General features: G+C 42.4%; 2 protein-coding genes across 2 annotated transcripts; one reads left to right on the forward strand and one right to left on the reverse strand.

The window, feature by feature from the left end:
* Positions 1 to 8,285: 8,285 nt before the first annotated feature.
* On the forward strand, positions 8,286 to 9,484 carry TMEM177 (transmembrane protein 177). The gene is given in 6 exon segments (XM_036744073.1): positions 8,286 to 8,371; positions 8,670 to 8,794; positions 8,797 to 8,940; positions 8,943 to 9,217; positions 9,219 to 9,330; positions 9,333 to 9,484. Coding segments are annotated over 6 exon segments (894 nt in total).
* A 3,827-nt stretch (positions 9,485 to 13,311) lies between these two features.
* LOC118837056 (hereditary hemochromatosis protein homolog) lies at positions 13,312 to 16,608 on the reverse strand. The gene is made up of 5 exons (XM_036744074.1): positions 16,602 to 16,608; positions 15,837 to 16,100; positions 15,162 to 15,431; positions 14,297 to 14,572; positions 13,312 to 13,749 (listed from the first exon to the last, which is right to left on the reverse strand). Exons 1-5 carry the CDS (start codon positions 16,606 to 16,608, stop codon positions 13,598 to 13,600), a joined length of 969 nt encoding a protein of 322 aa, XP_036599969.1. The 3' UTR covers positions 13,312 to 13,597.
* Positions 16,609 to 19,631: the final 3,023 nt, after the last annotated feature.

The raw sequence follows: 19,631 nt of genomic DNA on the forward strand, positions 1-19,631 counted from the left end.
AGGACATGAGATATGTACAAAAGGTGGACTGGACCTTTTCAGTCTTGCTGTAAGTAAGCAAACTTGGTCCAAAGTCTCTTGCAGGAGAGTTCCCCATTAAACCATACCTTGAGCAGACAACCCAGGAAGAACGCTTGCTTTTATTATAACAACTGACAAGCTAGAGGAGAAAAATGGCCCTCCTGAAAAGGAGTTGCTTGGAAGGAAGAAATTAGTCACGATAAAGGTGGGAAATTCCCTGTGAATTTCAATTATCCAACAGAGTAGATGTCCATCTATATGGGAATGGCTAAACAATCCTGCTGCATTAATACAAGAGAATTATTACTGTGCTCTAAGAAACAAAAGAAAAAGTGATAAACACAGAGGAACATGGAGACACTTTCATGAATTGATACAGAGTGAAGCAAGAAAACAATATACTTCCACGTACAGAGAAAGAGCAACAACGAGGAAACAATTGAAAACTAATGTTGAAGAATTATAAAGACCAAGTGTGGCCCCAAAGACACACACACACCACTCTGCAGAGGCTGGAAGTCCACAGGTATAGAACATTGCATATATTTTTAGACTTTTTTGATGTATTGATCAGTTTACTGATTTTTTTCTCTTTTCTTGTTCTTTAAAAACTTTTTATTATATGGAGTGGCTCTCTGGGATGGGGAGAAGGAAGGATTCTGGAGGAAATGCAGGCAATGTAGAACCAAAAGATATCATTAATTTTTTTAATTTTTAAAGAATTTCAATTACTCAAATTCCTCTTGGGTCACAAAAAGAGGAATGCAATAAATTAATCAATTAAGCACCTATGACACATTGTACAGGGTTCTATTCAATGGAAGATATAAAGATGAAAATTGAGTCAATGTGGTAGAGGGGAAAGAACAAAGGAACTGGAAGCAAAGGAGCTGGGTTCAAATCCTCACTCTTCTCTTACTGCCTATGTAACCTTGGTCAAGTCTTTTAACCTCCCTTGGCTTCATTTTCTTCAGAGGAAAATGAGGAAATTGGATTAGATGTATAATCCTAAGGAACATGTATTGTAGTATTGGAAAAATTAATAGTTTGCTAGATTAATAAGAATCAAAGGCCTTTGGGGTCATTTTGAAAAAAAAATCATAAAATGTTGATTAAGCTCCTGGTGTGTACAAAGCATTGTATTAATCCAGGGGGAGGTAGAAAGTTTAACTAAATTAGGGTCCCTGCCCAACAAGATTAACCTATCCCAAGAGGAGAATATGAAAACTCATATAACTATGGTACAAAATATCGAATATGTATTTGAGAATTGTAAATTAAAGGGGCAAAGGTCACTACTGACTGGGAAGAAGGATCAGAGAAGGATCCTCTTCCTGCAGGAGACAGCAAATGAGTAGGTCTTCGAAAAATTAATTAGAATTCAACATGTGTCCTGTCCTTAAAAGGCCTTTGTCACATTCATCCATAACTTCTTTCTGTCTTCCACTCCTCCCTTTCCCAGGGAGAGGAAACAGAGAGTGTAAAAGTTGGAAAAGACAAGAGATCACCTAGAACAGCCTCCTCATTTTACAGATAAGGAAACTGAGTCCTCCAATTTGCCTAAGGTCACAGAGACAGTTAGTGGCAGAACTATATCTCAAAGTCTGTTGAATGTCCACTGTGGTGCTCTTTCCCCAGGAGAAGTCAGAAAATATTTCATACCAATTGAAGCACACTATTTTCACTCTTCATCGTTTGTGTGGTTTCCTTCTGATTTGTTTCTTCTTTCACAATTATGACTAATATGGAAATACTTTTTACATGATTGCACATATATATCCTATATCAAATTACTTATCATTTTAGGAAGAAGAGAGGGAAAGGAGGAAGGGAGAAAAATTTGGAACTCAAAATTTCATAAAAATGAATCCTAAAAATTGTTTTTCCATATAATTGGGAAAAAATTTTTTAAATAAAGTGGGAAAAAATGTGGGCCATTAAGAGTAACAAGGACAACAGCCCCAGACCTCTTAACCAATGATTCAGTCAAAAGATTAAGCAGGTACGATTGAGTTGCTATTTCCACTAGAGATATCATTATATTCCCCCCCTTAAACCTCAAAATGTGCTCCTCTAAACTTCCCTATTTCTATTAAGGACATCACTATGCTTCCAATCACTAATGTTTGAGTGCCACCCTCAATTCCTCACCTTAATGGTTCCCTTGTATCTCATCAGGTGCCAAAATGTTTTTCTCCCTCTATGACATAGCTCATATCTTTCCCCTTCTTTCCATTCACACAGCTACCACCCTAGCTCAGACACTCATTACCTCTGCCTTAGACTATTACAAGAGCTTTCCTAGTTGCTCTCCATGCCTTAACTTTCTCCCCACTCAAATCCATCCTCCAGAGAGGGTCAAAGTGATCTTCAAAAGCACAGGTCCGACCAAGTCACCCCTCTACTCACCAAAGTCCCTGAGCTCCTTATAACCTCCAGGATCAAAAATAAACTCTTCTGTTTAGTGCTCAAAGTTTTTCATAACCTGACAGTCTTAAGGTTTACACCCCATGCCAATACATACACAGTTGCCAGAGAGAGAAGCACCAACATCTGGATTTTCAAAGCAGGGGGCTCCCCAAAGGCTACCCAGAGTCTTGTCTGGCCAAATCACAGGAACACTCTTCCCATGAGTGAGCCTCCAAAGGAAAATGCTAACCTCCAAATATATATATATATACTTCTTCAGGGTCATCTCACAGAGGGTATCACAACCATGTGACTCAAACTCATGTGACTTTCTTAGGCTATCTTGTGATTTAAGGAGATCATCAGACTCTTGATTCAAACAAAGGCAAGACTCAATCAAAGGCACTTGACTGCCTTACTGCTGAGAAGCATTCCAAAAGAAAAAACAGCAAAAAGTCCCACTTTGCTTGCCATTACATGTATTGATGCCCACAGTTACCCTATACAATCCGGAGGTCAAGCTATGGAAGCTAACTCCTGAAACTATCTTGTTACAGGCATAACAGACCAAAAATACACCCCTTAGGAACCCCCTCCCCTGGTTTCTGGTAGTGAATGAGCCTGTGACTAAGGTTGTATGTTAACACCTAATCAGCATATCTGCCAGATAATCCACTACTTTTCCTATAAAAACTTTAGCATCATTCCTATTAAGTTGCAAATTCTTTAAGGATCTCTGCCCACCATATTGGGGTTTCAATAAACCTTTGCTGCCTTGACTTAAAGAATGCTTGAGTCTGTGAATTCATTCCAGATAACGCTCTCCTGTACAACCCTCTCCTGTACTTCCTTCCTTGAGGGTCCCTGAACCCCACCAAACAGCATCGCTATCACATTCATCTACTATATCTTGTTCAGTCATTTGTCAATTGATGAGCACCTCTTCATTTTCTACTTCTTTGCCACTATGAAAAGAGTTGCTATAAATCTTTCTTATTGACTGGTTGGTTGGTTGGTTGGCCATGTCAGCTGCCTACTAAAAAGAGGTCCAGTGGCTCTCCTTACCTCAAGAATCAAATATAAAATCCTTAGCCTGGAATTTAAAGGCCTTTCCCATCTGGCTCCCACTTGTCTTTCTGGCATTATTTCATGTTAGTACCATTCCTGTAATAGAGAAGTTATGAGATTCAGTGAATAAAGCACTATGCTTGGAGTCAGAAAGATCCTGAGTTCAAATTTAGCCTCAGATACTTACTAGCTGTATGGCCCTGGCCAAGTTACTTTAAAAAAAAAAAAAACCTTTGCCTGCCTCAGTTTCCTCATTTGTAAAATGGGGTTGATAATGGGAGCATTTCATCTCCCAATGTTTTATGAGGATAAATTACAAACCTCAAAGGACAATATAAATACTGGCACTGCAGAGAGATGGACAAGTTTCACCTTCAAAGTCCTTTCTAGCACAGCCAAATGAGTCTGCAATTCTACTGTGTTTGTTCTTTTGTTTGTCCCTTGTTCTCAAAGAGGACCATGACACGATGACATGACTTGCAGTTGATTTAGATTTGAATGAGGGAGGGCTGTGCAAGGTCACCAGCCTCACTTTCTCCTCCAGAGCCATCTGGGTCCAGTGGCCAGAGGTTCATCAGGAAGACTGGAAATGGCCAAGGATGCAATGGGAGACCCTCAAAAGAAAAACAGTTACTATTTACATTCATCCTGAGCAAGGAGGGCCCAAAAGTAACCATTAAGTTGTGCCTGGGCAGGGGCCTATTGTTGTCCAATCCATGAGATCCAGGATGAATTGGATTTAATGCTTGCTCTTTGAGAAAGAAATGTAGCCAGTAAACCCTAAGTTAACTAGGTAGTTTTTTGACTGTCAAAGGAAGGAAGAAAGGAAAGGAAGGAAGGGAGAAAGGAAAAAACTGATAAAAAAAATTTATTCTGGTTTAGATTCCAAAGTATTTAATAAAGGATGCAAACCATTTCTGTCACTAAACCTGTTTGTACTCTGAAGATCAATCCCCTTAATTTTGGACTTCTGCATGTATAGCAAAAACTAAATTTAAAATAAATGGCACAACTATAAAAATGTGCATACCCTTTGACCCAGCAATACCGCTTCTAGGGCTGTATCCCAAAGAGATCATAAAAATGGGAAAGGGATCCACGTGTACACAAATATTTATAGCAGCTCTTTTTGTGGTGGCCAAGAACTGGAAATTGAGGGGATGCCCATCAATTGGGGAATAGCTGAACAAGTTGTGTTATATAAATGAAATGGAATACTACTGTACTGTAAGAAATGATGAGCAGGCAGACTTCAGAAAAACCTGGAAAGACTTTTATGAACTAATGCTGAGGGAGGGAAGCAGAACCAGGAGAACATTGCACACAGTAACAGCCACATTGTGCAATGACTGACTTTGATGGATTTAGCTCTTCGCAGCAATGCAAGTACCTAAAACAACTCCAAAAGACTCATGATGGAAAATGCCATCTACATCAGAGAAAGAAATTTGGAGTCTGAATGAAGATCAAAGCATACCATTTGCTCTCTTTTTTGTTGTTGTTGTTGTTTTTGTTTTTGGAGGGGAACAGGCAAGGCAATTGAGGTTAAGTGACTTGCCCAAGGTCACACAGCTAGTAAGTGTGTCAAGTGTTCTTCTTTGTTTTTTTTCTTTCTCATGGTTCCTCCCATTCATTCTAATTCATCTATACAACCTAACTAATATGAAAATATGTTTAATGGGAATGTATATGTAGAGGATATATGGGAGTGCTTGTGACCTTGCATAGTGGGGAGGAAAGGGAGGCAGAGAAAATTTAAAACTTATGGAAGTGAATGTTGAAAACTAAAAATAAATGAATTAATTTGTACAAAAAAAAAAAAGAAAGAAAAAGAAAAAGAAAAAAAATGGCCCTAAAACATGCACAAAGGTAGTACATATGACTACATAAATGATGACTAAAAATGACAAGAAAATGCTGATCAAAAACAAAAGGACAAGTTACCACGAAGTTGTTCAGAGTAAAAGTTCACATCTGTCCTTCACTGCTAGTACCATCCCTATTTTACTGTTGAAGAAAGGGAGGCAGACAGAGTTTAAGAGCCTGAAGTGGGATTTGAATTCAGCTCTTCCTGACTCCAGGACCAGCCTTCTAACCTAGGACCCACCTACACCCATCCCCAGCTATGGCTTTCCTCAGGGCTGTGCCTGGACCTGAGAACCTGGCTCTAGCTGCTGGTCTCTCCCATTGGTTTAGCACACCAGCCAGAGCCATTAGGGGACATTTGGAAGCTTGGGATGGGGCCTGGAACAACAGAGATCAGGGCATTGCAGAGAAGCTCCCCTGCAAATCTCTGCCCTGTGCATCTTCCCCAAGATCCCAAGAACATTAAGAGCCAGGAGAGCAGGGACAGAGAGACTGGTTCCACCTGAACTGAGCAAAGGGAGAGAGGGGGCTGTCTTCTCCTACTTGGGGAAGAAGGCAGTGGGTGAGGGCACCCTAGCACCACCCTCTGGAGCCTCAGGCCTTGTCTTGTTCCTTGGGCCACCTGCCCTGCCCTCTGAGGTGGGGAAGCACCCCAGCTTCATGCTCCTTTCCTGGGGGAAAGCCTTGAGTATGGGGAAGGGGGCGAGAGGGAGGAAGGAGGAATAGAGCAAAATGGCCCAACAGGGGAGTCAGGCTAGAGTTCAAGTCCAAACCCACTTTTACTCATGCTAGGGAAAAGAGTTGTGTGGGCAGATCCGGAGCTTTAAGTGTGCCTGGAAATGTGTATTTCACCTGCTTCAATTCCTGTCTACTGACTTCAAGGCCAAGTGTTAGAGGGAGCTGGTGGCATATTTATTACATTTCTATAAGGAAGGCTATGACTTGGTGTTACTGAGTCTTATCTGTTGGTTAAAGTGGGCCCTGAGAAACCCCCTCCACTGATATTTGGGAACACTTAATCTGTTTCTATGTACCTGGCACTTAGTAGGTGCTTAATAAATGTTTAATGGATTGATTATTGATGGACTTTGTGAGGCCAGAGCTCTGGGGATGGCCCCAGGGTGTGCCTGTGCCAGGGGCTAAGGTCTCCTCCTCAATCTTTGGCAGGGGGAGAGGAGGGAGTATCTTCTTTAAGGAACAGATAAAGGCTTTTGAAAATGTTTTGCTAAAATTCTTTTCTTGCTCTTTAAGAAAAAAAACTTTGTTATCAAAGATTGTTCTGGGATGAGATAATCAAGGTGATTTCAAAGCAAAAGTTATCCAAATCACATTTTAAAACACAAAAAGAAAGGCAGAGTTGCAATTAGCCACAACCAGCTTTACAAAATGTTTATGGGCAGTACTGCCCAAAGACAGCTGGGAAGGTACAGTAGTGTGTAAAACACTAAAGGCACACAAACCCAGCCTAAGCCCAATTTTCACAGATTCCAAGAATTTCCTGTGATATCTGTAATGAATCAAACCCACCTCAAACCTTTGGAAGCCCCCTGCTCAGGTCAGGTGCCTTTCCTACCAGAAGCCTTTGCTTGATCCCTCAGTTATTAAGTTTTTTCCTCTGCTGTGAAATTACTTTGTATCTACTTTGTATTTATTTAGCTGTGAAAAAGTTAGATTCTCTCCTTTTCATGGTTGTATCCACAGTTGCTGACACATAGTAGGTACTTAATAAATGCTTATTTAATTGAATTGGTACCTTCTCTGAATCTAGCACTATTCCAAGGACCTTCTATATACTCAGAACTATTCCTAGTACTTAACAAGTTAAGAAGGAAAAGCTTGGTCCCTCATCCTCACAAAAGCCAGGAAGCAATCTAGGGACAGCCCACAATAAGCCTGGAAGGCAGGATCTGATGCTACCTCTGCCACTAGCTGACTGAGTGACCTCCAGCAAATCACTTCATCTCTCTGGGTCATTCTTTCTTTGCTTTGGTTTGAGACTAGATGCTTTCTTGAAGGTTCTTTCCAGGTTTCTAATTCTGTTCTAATCCAGAGAGTGTCCCTCAGCCATGCTTTAGGCAATGAGTGCTGAAAAAATGAGGTGTATATAATTGGGGAATGTTTAACAAAGGGCACCTAAATAACAAAGTGGATAAAGCAATGGACTTGGAGTCAGGAAGTTATCAACCCTGAGTTCAAATCTGGCCTCATTCACTTTCTAGCTGTGTAACCCTAGGCAAATCACTCAACCCTATTGGCCTCAGTTTGCTCATCTCTAAAATGAGCTGGAGAAGGAAATGGCAAACCACTCTGTATCTTTGCTAAAAATAACCCAAAAGGGGTCATGAAGAGGCAGACATGACTGAACAACCACGACCAAATGATGAACAAAATAAAGAAAAATACAATACAATGCAGATAATGTAGTTTTCTGAGTTGATATGCAACTTGTAGGAATTGGTTTCAGTCTGAGTTGGACTACACTACTGTAGAACAGTGGTGATTGTTCAGTCATGTCCAACTCTTCCTGACCCCGCTTTGGGGTTGTTTTTTGGTAAAGATACTGAAATGGTTAATCATTTCCTTCTCCAATTCATTTTACAGAAGAGGAAAGTGGTAAAGAAGGTGAAGTGACTTACATAGGGTCACACAGCTGGTAAGTGTTTGAGGCCAGATTGAAGTCAGGAAGATGGGTCTTCCTGATTCTAGGCCTGGTGCTCCATCCATTGTACCACCAGCTGCCCCAAGTTATTTTAGAACAGTGGTGTCAAACTCAAATAGACAGGAGGCACTAAACTGTAAATAAGGATCTCTGTCAGCAGCATATGGACTTAGAAATTCACAGATTAACAGTTTCTTTGTCCCATTGGGGTTTTTCTAATTTTGTCATGTATTTCCCAATTACATTTTAATCTGGTTCAATCATGTTTGACACCTCTGGCGTAGGAGAAAGAGATCATTTTGTAGAGGAGAAAGGCTTCCTGGATAAAGTATGCTTCAGAGTATCTAGGTATGGGATGAAAAAGGGAAGAGTTGTTTTTCTGTATTTCCATCTTTTTCCTCCCTAACCCCAAGAATAATATGGGCTCAGGAACAGGAATGGAGTCTGCAGGCAGGTCTGTCATATTTACTATGTTTTCTTGAAACCAGGTGAAGACAGAAGCAGTGGCCCCTCCATTGTGGTGGCAGGCTGCAGGATTTGGGCGAGGCTTCCTGGGCCCTTCCTGAACAGGCCTGTTAGCACTTCCCTGGCCTGTCACTCCTTCCAGAACCCATCTTAGGTGGCTCTGTCAGTACTGACACCACAGCTGGCCAGCAGAACTCTCTGAGGAGCTGCAGACCTTCTTCAGGGAGGTCATAGGAGATGTGCCTATCAACCCTGGCCAGAGCTACCAAACATGAGCTGCCTTCACCTTCTACACAGTGAGTGCAGGCTTCCACAGCTCCCTGCTGGGGCTGTTGTGGGGGTGCCAGCATGTACCCATGGCACTCCAGATATGGCTGATGGGGGATTCAGAAGTCAGTGGGTAGACTGGCACAGACAGGGTGGCTTGGGACTGAAGGAAGCTCTGTCCCTGTCAGGGAGTCCCAAAAGTTTGCCTAGGCCAAGGAGGTCCTCTGTCTAGAGAGCAATGCTGCTGTGCTCCAAGCAGTGCCAATCCCAGGGTGCTCTGGGACTTTCTGTATCATGGCTGTAGGCCTGAAACAAATTCTGAGGTTATATGCAGGCCTTATGGAACTATGTGCCTTGTGCAACCTGGCTATGATGGGCCTGGGATTCATTGCTTATTCGTTCTCCTAGGATGCCCTGACCCACTTCCTGAAGTGTCGTCTGGACTACACTACAGCCTCCCTCCATCCCCAAGGCCTATGCCCAGGGGGGTATGGAGTTCTCTGAGGAAATCTTACCCTGTCACCAGACCCTGCATGGCCTACTCAGCAAGGAAGGAAAGAAGTTGTATGCTTCCAGTGGAATATCTTCCCCAGGCACCGGTTCCATATCAATCATGCTTCTTTTGCTGCCCAGAGAGATTTACTGCTGAAACTTCTTAGAACAGCCCCACACTTAGAGAATTCTTCATGTGATTGTGAGCTTAAGGATCTCAGATATCCTGACTCCTGACCCAGTGGTGTCTCTACTGCACCAGGCTATGTGTGCAAGGAGAATCGATTTTGAGGGACTAGAAGTTCTGTGTGTGATGAAGGCCCCTGAACTTAGCTGGCACCTGTGTTTAGAGTGCTGGGCCTAGAGTTAGGAAAATCAGAGTTTAGATCAGGCCTGTAATAACTGTGTGACTGACCCTGGACAAGTCACTTAACCTTTTTGCTTCAGTTACTTTAACTGTAAAATGGGACATAAAAACAGCAGCTGCCATCTCAGGATTATTATGAGGCTCAAATGAGATAATGTTTGTAAAGTGCTTACTTTAGCACAGCACCTTGCACACAGGAAGTGTTTAATAAATGCTTGTCCCCTCTGGCCAGAGGAAAAGGGACATGGCTATAGAGACACCTAGAGTGACTGGTGAATACATATATATGTGTGTGCCTGTGTGCATGTGTGTGCGTATATACACATATATACACATATGTACACACACATATACATACACACACAAACACATGTGAATACAGCCAAAGACTCCAGAGGAATTCTGCCAGCCCTAGTCCTTCGCCTTATCTGACCTACTCCAGATTTGGGTTGGGGAAGAAAGCAAAGGAGTGGGTATCCCTGATAAAAGACAGTAGCATCCTAACAGGTTTGGTTAACTAGCTAGAGAAGTACTTCCCACAAGAAGCCAAGGCCATCCATGTCAAATCAATGAGGAACATCTTTGGAGTCTTCTCATCTTCCATGAAACAACAGATGGCTTCACATTCTCCACCTTCCATACTCCTGTTTGAGAAGATGCTTCTTACAGGACATGGTTTGGAGGTAACCTGAATCAAACTGAGCCCTCCAAATACTCCAGGGCTAGGGAATATGCCACAGGTGCTCTCATACTGTGCAAAGGAGTAGAGAACAACATTATTAACACCTGGATATTGTCCAGAGGGAAATGGCACAATGAGTCGCACTCTGCCATTCATGTTGCCCAGTTAAATAGGTATTACTAGGGACTACAACCCTCTCTCAATAAACATTTATTAAGTACCTACAGTTTGCCAGGCCCTGTGCTGAGTGCTGGGAATACAAAGACAGACCAAAAAAAAAATATTTGCTGCTCTGAAAGGGCTCAGAGCTTAATGGAGGAGACAATAAGCCAACAAATATGAACAAAAATGCTCTCTACAGGATAAATAGGAAATAAATCATAGAGAAAAGAATCAGAAGGGGTTGGGGACAGCTTCATGTAGATGATGGAGTTTTAATTGGGACTACAGAGAAACCAGTAAGTGGAGATGAGGAACTACTAGAAATCAAGGATACAGGAAGAAATGATCCAGTGAAAGCATTTTTAAAGCACTATGTGCTAAACATTAAAAATGGAAATGCTCTCTAGGAGGAAGACCATCCACATGGAAGGCTCTGCTGCAGGGCGAATACCAGTGCCTGGGGTTCTAAATGGATGCAGCAGCTTGTGAAAGAAGAAGGCAAAACACAACTAATCAATCAATCAACTGTATTAAATGCCTAGCATGTGGCAAGCACTGGAGCTGCAAAAAAGACAGCCCCTGCCTTCAAGGAGCTTACAATCAAATGGGGAGACAACATACAAATAAATACAGAATAGACAAAACAAACCATAATGAGGATAAGTATGAAATAATGAAGAGAGGGAAGTCACTGAAATTAAGAAGAGGTGGGGGAGGGTTCCTGTAGAAGGCAGGATTTTAGTAGGCATTTCTAGGAAGCCAGGTAGGTCAGTAGTTAGAGTGGAGGAGGGATAAGATTCCAGGCAGACAGGATGGCCACCCAGAGCCAAGACATGGAGTGATTTATTTGTGGAACGGTCAGTGCCAGTATCACTGCATCAAATAGTATTATTAGGGAGTAAGTTGTAAGACTGAAAAGTGTAAGAAGACTGGAAAGGTAGTAGAGGCTGAGTCACAAAGGGCTTTGAATGCCACACAGAGCATTTTGCCTTTGATCCTGGAGGCAGTAGGAAGCCTCTGGAGTTTACTGAGTAGTGGGGTGACCTGATCAGACCGAGCTTTAGGAAAACCACTTGGGTGGCTGAATGGCAGACCCACCAGCAGGCTACCACCACAATACAGGGAGCAGGTGACGAGTGGTGGCAGTGGCAGCATGGAAGAGGGGGTGTATAAGACAGATGTTGCAAAGGTGAAGTCACCTGGCTAAAGGGTGGAGCAGTGAGTAAAAGGTGAAGTATAGCAAGGAGTCCAGGAAGACTCCTGGCTTGTAAGCTGGAGGGACTGGGAGCATGGTATTGTTGACATAGGGACAGTAGGAATAGGATGGGGTTCAGGGGGAAGATGAGTTCTGTATTGGACATACTAAGTTGAAGGTTTCCACTGCACATATATGCAAAGAGATAGAATGATATAGATCGATTAGACCAGGCCTCCTTTTTTTTTTTGTCCAGAAGAGGAGGGGCATGCATATAAGGACAACTAGAATGACCAAAGAACACTCATGAATGTAGCCACAGACTCCAAAGGAATTCTACCAATCCCTTTAGCTTCATCTGACCTGACTTAGATTGGTGCATTTTTAAGAGGCTCTTTCTGCCTAACTCAGTACAAAATCATACAGCCCTTAAGATCTTGAGACCATCTCCACAAAATTGGCTTCTTGGTCTGAGTTGGTTTCCTGGGAATCAACCTCTTATCCATGAATCTTCTCTTTCCCACACCAGACAAAGTCAGGACCCAGGATGGCAGTGAAGAGGAAAGCTTACATCTTGAACCCTCTGTCTATATGGGTTTTTTTTTTTAAATGAGTGGGTGTGGTATCAATAATTCCTTTAGTTAGATCAACTTAGTGTGAAGCTTTTCTTCTGTTCCTTCACAACCCCAAACCCAACTAGCTCCGTGTTCAAATGAGACCTTCTCTTAAATGTACTATGGTCACTTTCACTGAAGGAGCCCAACAAGGAAATTCATTATAAAGCAAAGAATCACTGTCCCAAAATTAATTCTTTTGTAAATCCTGGTTATGTCATATTGGGGCTATTTGTCTATTGTGCTCATGGTTGTTTGTAAAATTAAACAGTGCTCTGGGAATGTGTCAGGAGAGGTTTTCAAGTGGCATTCAGAGATATAAACATTTTTTGAAGTATTTAAAGTATCCCTGGGATACTTTTTAAAAATAATATTTTATTCCCCCTCCCAAATTACATGTAAAAACAGTTTTTAGCATCCACTTTTTTTTTAAGCTTTGAGTTCTAAATTCTATCCCTCCCTCCATGCCCCTCTCCCTGAGATAGTAAGCAATGGGATATAGGTTACACATGTGCAATCATGTAAAACCTTTCTATATTAGTCATTTGGTGCAAGAAAACTTAAACAAAAGAATAAAGTGGAAAAATAGTATTCTTTGGATTATATTCAGAAAACAGCAGTTCTTTCTCCAGATTCAGATAGCATTTTTCATCATGAATCCTTTGGGATTGTCTTGGATCATTGTATTACTGAGAATGGATAAGTCATTCACAGTTCTTCACCATACAATATTGCTGTTATTGTGTACAATGTTCTCCTAGTTCTGCTCAGTTCACTTTGTATCAGTTCATGTAAATCTTCCCAGGTTTTTCTGAAATCAACCTGCTTATCATGTCTTATACCACAATAATATTCCATTACAATCATATACCATGATTTTTCTGCCATTCCAAATTGATGGGCATCCCCTCAATCCCCAATTCTTAGCCACCACAAAAAGGGCTGCGTATAAACATTTTTGTACAAATAGGTTCTCCCCCACCCCCTTTTTTTCTCTCTCCAGGATATAGAGCCAGCAGCAGTATTTCTGGATCAAAGGGTATACATAGTATCAAACATCCTTCAGAGCCTAAATCATTATTTCCCAAAAAGGGCATCAAAACATGTGACCTGGACAAGCTCCAATATCTTGGCTGTACATCCCTTTGTCAATATGAAACCAAGGCATGTAGAGAGTCACTTCTGTTTTCCAGAGAGGAGAAACATTGTCTGAGCTATGTGGTGCTGCAGGAGTCTGGGTGAGAGTGGAGAACAGTCTGGTGCTGGTCATCCAGCGCAGCTCTGGTCCCAATAAACCAGGAGCAGGGCTTGGTAGTCACTGAATCATAGCTCATACAGGGAGGCCATCCTGCTGGTGCCTTCTCTCTGTACCTGGAACACTTTTCCTTATCCGAAATGACAACCCAAAGGCAAGAGCAAGAACAGCAGCAAAAAGCAGAGCAGCAAGGATCCCATGCCTCTGTCTGACTTCTAGAACAGGACCTGGAAGAGGCATCCTTGATGAGAGTAATAGCACATATTTCTGGAACACTTTCAGGGGGACAAAGCATTTTCCTCACAAACAGCCTGAGGGGCAGGACATGTAAGTTCTATTGTCCCTGTTACAGAAGTGGAAACTGAGAATCAAGAAGCTCAAGGGCCTTGCCTATGGTCACAAAGATGGTAAGTCACAGAACTGTTCTCTATCACAGGTCTCTCCTGACTCTTCTCAGAGACTTTCTACTCTATCACCCTTTAGAATCCCATAGGACTCAGTGAAATCTTGACTCCCACAAGGGCACCAAAGGAGGATCTTGGAGCTTTGTTAAGGTATCAGGGCACTGACTAAGGCAACCTTTCATACACCTTTAAGGTGGGGAAGAAAATAGGAGCTCCCTTAGATCCATGTACTCTTAAAACTGGGAGGGTACTAGAGGTAATTGTGTCTAACCTCTTCATTGGGTATATGTGGAAACTGAGGCTCAGTATCCAACAAAGATCTTGACAACATCCCCAGTTGCCTCTTGATTGTGCCTGTGTCACTGCTTACCCAAGGTGACAGAGATGGTTTGGTTCCTTCCTTGATGTTCCACATGGCAAGTGTAATTCACCACTCCATGGTGGACATGTATGGACACCCAGGTCTGGTAGGTGCCATCCCCACTAGGCTGGATGAGTCCTCCTCCCTGGTCCCTTTGGTTCAGTGGGTAGCCGTCCTGCAGCCAGGTCATCTTGATGTCCCGAGGGAAAATGTTGTAAGCCCAACACCTCAGAGTGACCTCCCCTTCTTGGTTCTTGTTTTGAGTCACATTCAACAAAGGGAACGCTGTGGGGAAGAGACCAAAATGAAGGAAGCAGTGAAGGTACAGCCTCTCTCCTACTGAGGGACACATAGTGCCCCACCACTACCAGCAACAGCAATAACTTGTAGTCCAGGGCAGACCTGGACAACTTGGCAGTAGGTAGGGGCCAAAATTAAAATAGGCTAAACTTCTCTGGGCCCCAGATAGGTTAGAGTAGAGACAGACTGATGATGGTTGGTTGTCTTGGGTCATGTGACAAATAGAAGAGAGTGCATGCACAGTGGCAATGCTACATTTTTCACAACCTCCAGAAATCCTTTGCTGGGACCAGAGTGGACCATGACTCATATGTTGTGTAAGCCTGGTCTAAGGTATATAGGAAATGTTGCACCCAAGCATCCAGGCCTCCCAAGGAATAAGAGTATGTGACCTATGCCCATGCTGGTCCCTAAAGAGATCAGTCCATGCATGGTGGGAGTCTATCTACAGACAAAGGTAGGACTGATTTCCTACCCTATACAGAGGAAGAGAGAAAGTTCAGGCAGGAAATTAGGGCAGAGAGGGGAGTTTTCAAGAGAGTTGGGGGTGAGGGCCACTAGGCCAGGTCAATACCTCCTTTTCTCTCCTTCCAAACTTTAAGATAATTCCAAAGTTGATCACAATAGTCTCCCTCCACTTTTGCTTTCTGCATCTTTGCTTCTTTTGGCTCTGCCTCTGAGGCATTCTTTAGACTGCCAGCAGCAGGGTGGGCTGCTTCCCAGGAGAGTGTCTCAGGTTGGAAGATGAAGAAGTCCTCTCCATCATAGCCATATTTCCAAAATCCTCCGCAGTTGTCATCTTCATGGAGTTCACAGCCTAGTGTCTCCTGGAAGGTGTGAGAACCTGACCCCCACCCCCAACCCCAGGCTGGTCATGGTTCTGTTCTCCTTTTTTAACCTAATAAGAACAATCTTTCCCCAGGCTCCTTCCTGTCCTCCCTTCAACAGATCCCCCCGATCCCACATACTCCCTTACAAAGGGGTGGCAGAAGAAGAGCACCTCTCCCCATCCTGATAAGATCAAAGATCGAGAACTAGAAGGGATCTCCCTAATTATACAAGGAGGAAACTGAGGCCCAGGAAGGTTAAATAACTTGCCCAGGGTGAAACAAGTACTAAGGGACAGAGCTGGAGATTCAAATCCTGCTCCTCTGACTCCCAATTCAGCACCCTCTCCACTACCACACCCAGTCTCTAGGTAGGGTGAAGCCCACACTCATCCTGCCCCTGTCCTAAGCCCCAAACTTACTAGTGTTTAGGTTGCTCTGCTCCATGACTGTTCTCAGAATTGTTCTGAATTCCTGTCCAATCTCCTTCAGATTATCGTTCTCTTGTTTCCAAGTGTCTGTTTCCAGAAGGCTATCCAACCAAGTGCCCCAAGGCACTAGTCTCTGGCTCTCACTATCATATTGAAGGAATAATTCACCATCTAGATAGCCTTGGGCGGAATATGAAGGCAATTCTTCACCAGAACTGAACATGGCAAACAAATTGTATCGAAGACTATGAGATCCTGAGAGAGAAAGAAAAGAGCAGAGCAGGAATAAATGCCTGACTTGGAGGCTGGAGTCACTCTCCCCAAATCCTCTTCCCTTTGCTCTATCCAAGAAAAGGCCTTCCCCAAGCTGATGTGCAGTTCTCCCTCTTCCACCTCCAATCCCTTACCCAGTCATACACTGCTTCTGAATCTGACCCCATTCCTATTCTGTCCATCCTCACAATCCCAATGACCCCTCTCTTTCTATGGGCAAGGACACATAACTCACTGACATACTCAAAAAGCATTGCACCCTTCTCTCTCCACTACATACCACCGCTTAAAACTCTGACTCAAGATTTGGAAATACATCTTCGGCTAGGACCCTCCAACCTTGATCACTCATGCAATACCTTCTCTGGTAATATTGTACATGCAACATTATCAGCCTCTCTCATAGGAGGAATGTTCCAGAGCTCTCTAGTTTTCACTGGGCACCAGGACATGGGAAACAAAAATCTGGTCCCATGGATTCACTCGCCATATTCCCACAGATAACTCAGATGTCAACTTCTTTACCCATTTCCTCAGTCCCAGAATTCACTTCCCTGCCTGGAAACATCAAAGACTCTGTGTCACTTATGCAAGTTCAAATGGGCATCTAATGACAATTCCTTGTATTGCCAGGTTTCCTCACAAATTCCCTGTGTTTGCCCCTACAAATATAATTCTCCCATTTTACAGATGAAGAACCTGGGTCCCCCCGCCCCCGTCATCTTGCACATTATCATTTCTGTGAAGTCCTTTCTAGACTGAAGTGAGGGACTTATTATTCAACTAGACAATTTGATATAATCTTTGTTATATCTCTGGATTCCAGGAGCATTCCTTTACATAGTCTATTTATGCTGTCAATGCTAAAGATCTTATCTCTGCCTGTCATTTGAAATATTTCATACAGATATATGTGTATATATATATATATATACACGCAAGCACACACACACACACACACATATATATATATAAATATACACACTCCTATGTTTGTGTGTGTCACTTTAAATATACTTGTCACCTAAATCAGAGGGAAAAAAATTCATAAAATCACATTTAACAAATGATTAATAAAACAAAGAATTTTCTTAAGAGATCAAAAAAATTTAAACAAAAAAGGGCAAAGAAAACCAAAGAACCAAAATCAGAAATGAGAAAGAAGACACCTCAACTAATATCATGAAATTAAGGTAATCATCAAAGATTATTACATTCAGCTATTTGCCCACAAAATTGAGAATATAAAATAAATTATGAATGTTAAAAAAAATATCCAAATTGGCTACCAAAGAAATAGATAACACAAAATAAAGCAATCTCAGAAAAACACATCAGACAGACTATTAATGAGCTGTTATACATTCCAATCACAAATGATTTCTATCAAACATTCAAAGCACAATTAGCTCCTAAATTAAGAATTGTTTTCAGAAATAGAGAAAGGCTGAATTCTTTCAGTTTCCTTCTACAAAGCAAAGTCAAATGGAACCAACATGAATTTCTTAGGCACTTACTGTGTTCCAACCACAGTGCTAAGCAGCGACTATACAAAGAAAGCAGCAACAGTAACGACAAAAGCCCAAGTCCCTGCTCAGAAGAAGATGATGTTCCAATGACGAGACAACACACAAGCAACTGTGTACAAAGAAAAACATGTTAAGATCAAATGGGATGGAATATTATTGTGTTATAAGAAATGATGAAGGGTTTCAGAGAAACCTGGGAAGACTTGTAGGAACAGATGCAAAGCGAAAGGAGGAGAACCAGGAGAACAACTGATACAGTAATACTAATATAAAGACAAGCAAATTTGAAAGGCTTAGGAATTCTGATCAACAGGAGGACCAACAGGAATTCCAGAGGATTCATGATGAAACATGCCACCCACCTCCAAACAGGCAAGTTGTAATGGAAACAGAGTGCAGAGTGAAGCGTATTTCTCTTAGACATGGCCAATTCAGGAATTTCTTTTGCTTGACTATGCATATTTGTAACAGGTTTTTTTTTCTTGCATTCTCCATATGTGGCAGAGGGGGTGGAGGGAGGTAAGAGAATTCAAAGCTGAACATTCATTTTCTCTCTCCCCACTACTTTTTTTGGGCTTTCTTCCAGGTGTAGAATGCTCTCCCTTCTCATCTCAGCCTGCCAGCTTCCTTCAAGCCCCACGTGAAATCCCATGTTCTACAGGAAGCCTTTTCCAATCCCCCTTAATTCTAATGCCTTCCCTCTCTTAGTTATTTCCTCTTTATCTTGTATACACTTTGGACATTTTGTTTGTTTGTTGTCTCCCCCATTACACTGTGAGCTCCTCAAGGGCAGAGAATGTCTTTTGCCTCTTTTTGTAAACTCAGCACTGAGCAACATTCCTGGCACATGGTAGTTGTTGTTCAATTTTTCATTCATGTCCAACTCTTGGTGACCCTTTGACCTATATCCAGAGTTTTATTGGCAAAGATACTGGAGTGGTTTGCCATTTCCTTCTCCAGTGTGTGCCCATTTTATGAATGAGAAACTGAGGCAAATAGGGCTTAAGTGACTCACCCAGCTTCACACAGCTAATAAGTATCTGACTCTGGGTTTGAAGTCAAATCTCTCAGATCTTCCTGACTCCAGGACCAGTGCCCTATCCACTTCACCACCTAGCTGCCCTGGCACATAAGAGGGACTTAATATATATTTAGTGATTTAACTAATCTCTACCCAACACCATCACAGCTCCTGGGCTCTGTCTCTCCCACCCTCCACTCCCACCCCCAACCCCAAAAATCAATGTTGTGTGCATGAAAGTGGAATTAATCAGGGTTGCCATCAGTTGAGTAGAGAAAGTTCCTATGTTTAGACCAAAGTCCTCCACCCAAGTCACTTAACCTCTCTGAGCCTCAGTTTCTTCTGCTAGAAAATGAGCATATCATCTTTCCCTCCCCAGAAGAACACAAGCTTTAAGAAACCACAAGGCTGGTTCTCTGGAGGATGGATGGTCAAGTATCTGATAAAGAGATGGAGAGAATGGGCAGAAGTACACAGGAAGCCCACCTTCTACCCAGTCAACATCCTGCTTCCTCTGTTCCGTTTCCTTCCAGGGAGGAGGGGGAAGCAAAGGGATTTCTGTGAAAAGAGAACTGAGCATGGTTCTGTTCAACTGAGTGGAGAGAGACAATCCTTATGCCACTCAGACTAGAGAACCATCCAACTAAGAACCTGAGGTCTCATTTCTCAAATATATAAAGATCAGGTCCAAAGTTATAAGAACACAAGCCCTTCCCCAACTGATAAGTGGTCAAAGGATATTAACAGGCAGTTTCCAGAGAAACAATGAAAAACTGTCCATAGTCATATGAAAAATAGGTTTTAAATCGCTGATAATTAGTTAGATGCAGATCCGGTTTTCTCATCCCCGGCCATCCTCTTCAGTTCTGGCACACTCATTATCTCATGCCCTTGTCCTCTTCCTACCCACCTCTAGCCAACATCTGGCCAGAAGGAGAAGTCACTGCCCATTCCAGCCCTTCC

Source organism: Trichosurus vulpecula, chromosome 2 (assembly GCF_011100635.1).
Source record: "Trichosurus vulpecula isolate mTriVul1 chromosome 2, mTriVul1.pri, whole genome shotgun sequence".
In the NCBI taxonomy this organism is placed as follows: domain Eukaryota; kingdom Metazoa; phylum Chordata; class Mammalia; order Diprotodontia; family Phalangeridae; genus Trichosurus; species Trichosurus vulpecula.

Coding starts and splice junctions, on each gene's coding strand:
- LOC118837056 (XM_036744074.1), bottom strand. Junction 15,432..15,836: donor GCAGAGCAACCTAAACACTA/GTAAGTTTGGGG, acceptor GGTGGGGGTCAG/GTTCTCACACCTTCCAGGAG. Junction 14,573..15,161: donor TTGGAAGGAGAGAAAAGGAG/GTATTGACCTGG, acceptor TCTTCCCCACAG/CGTTCCCTTTGTTGAATGTG.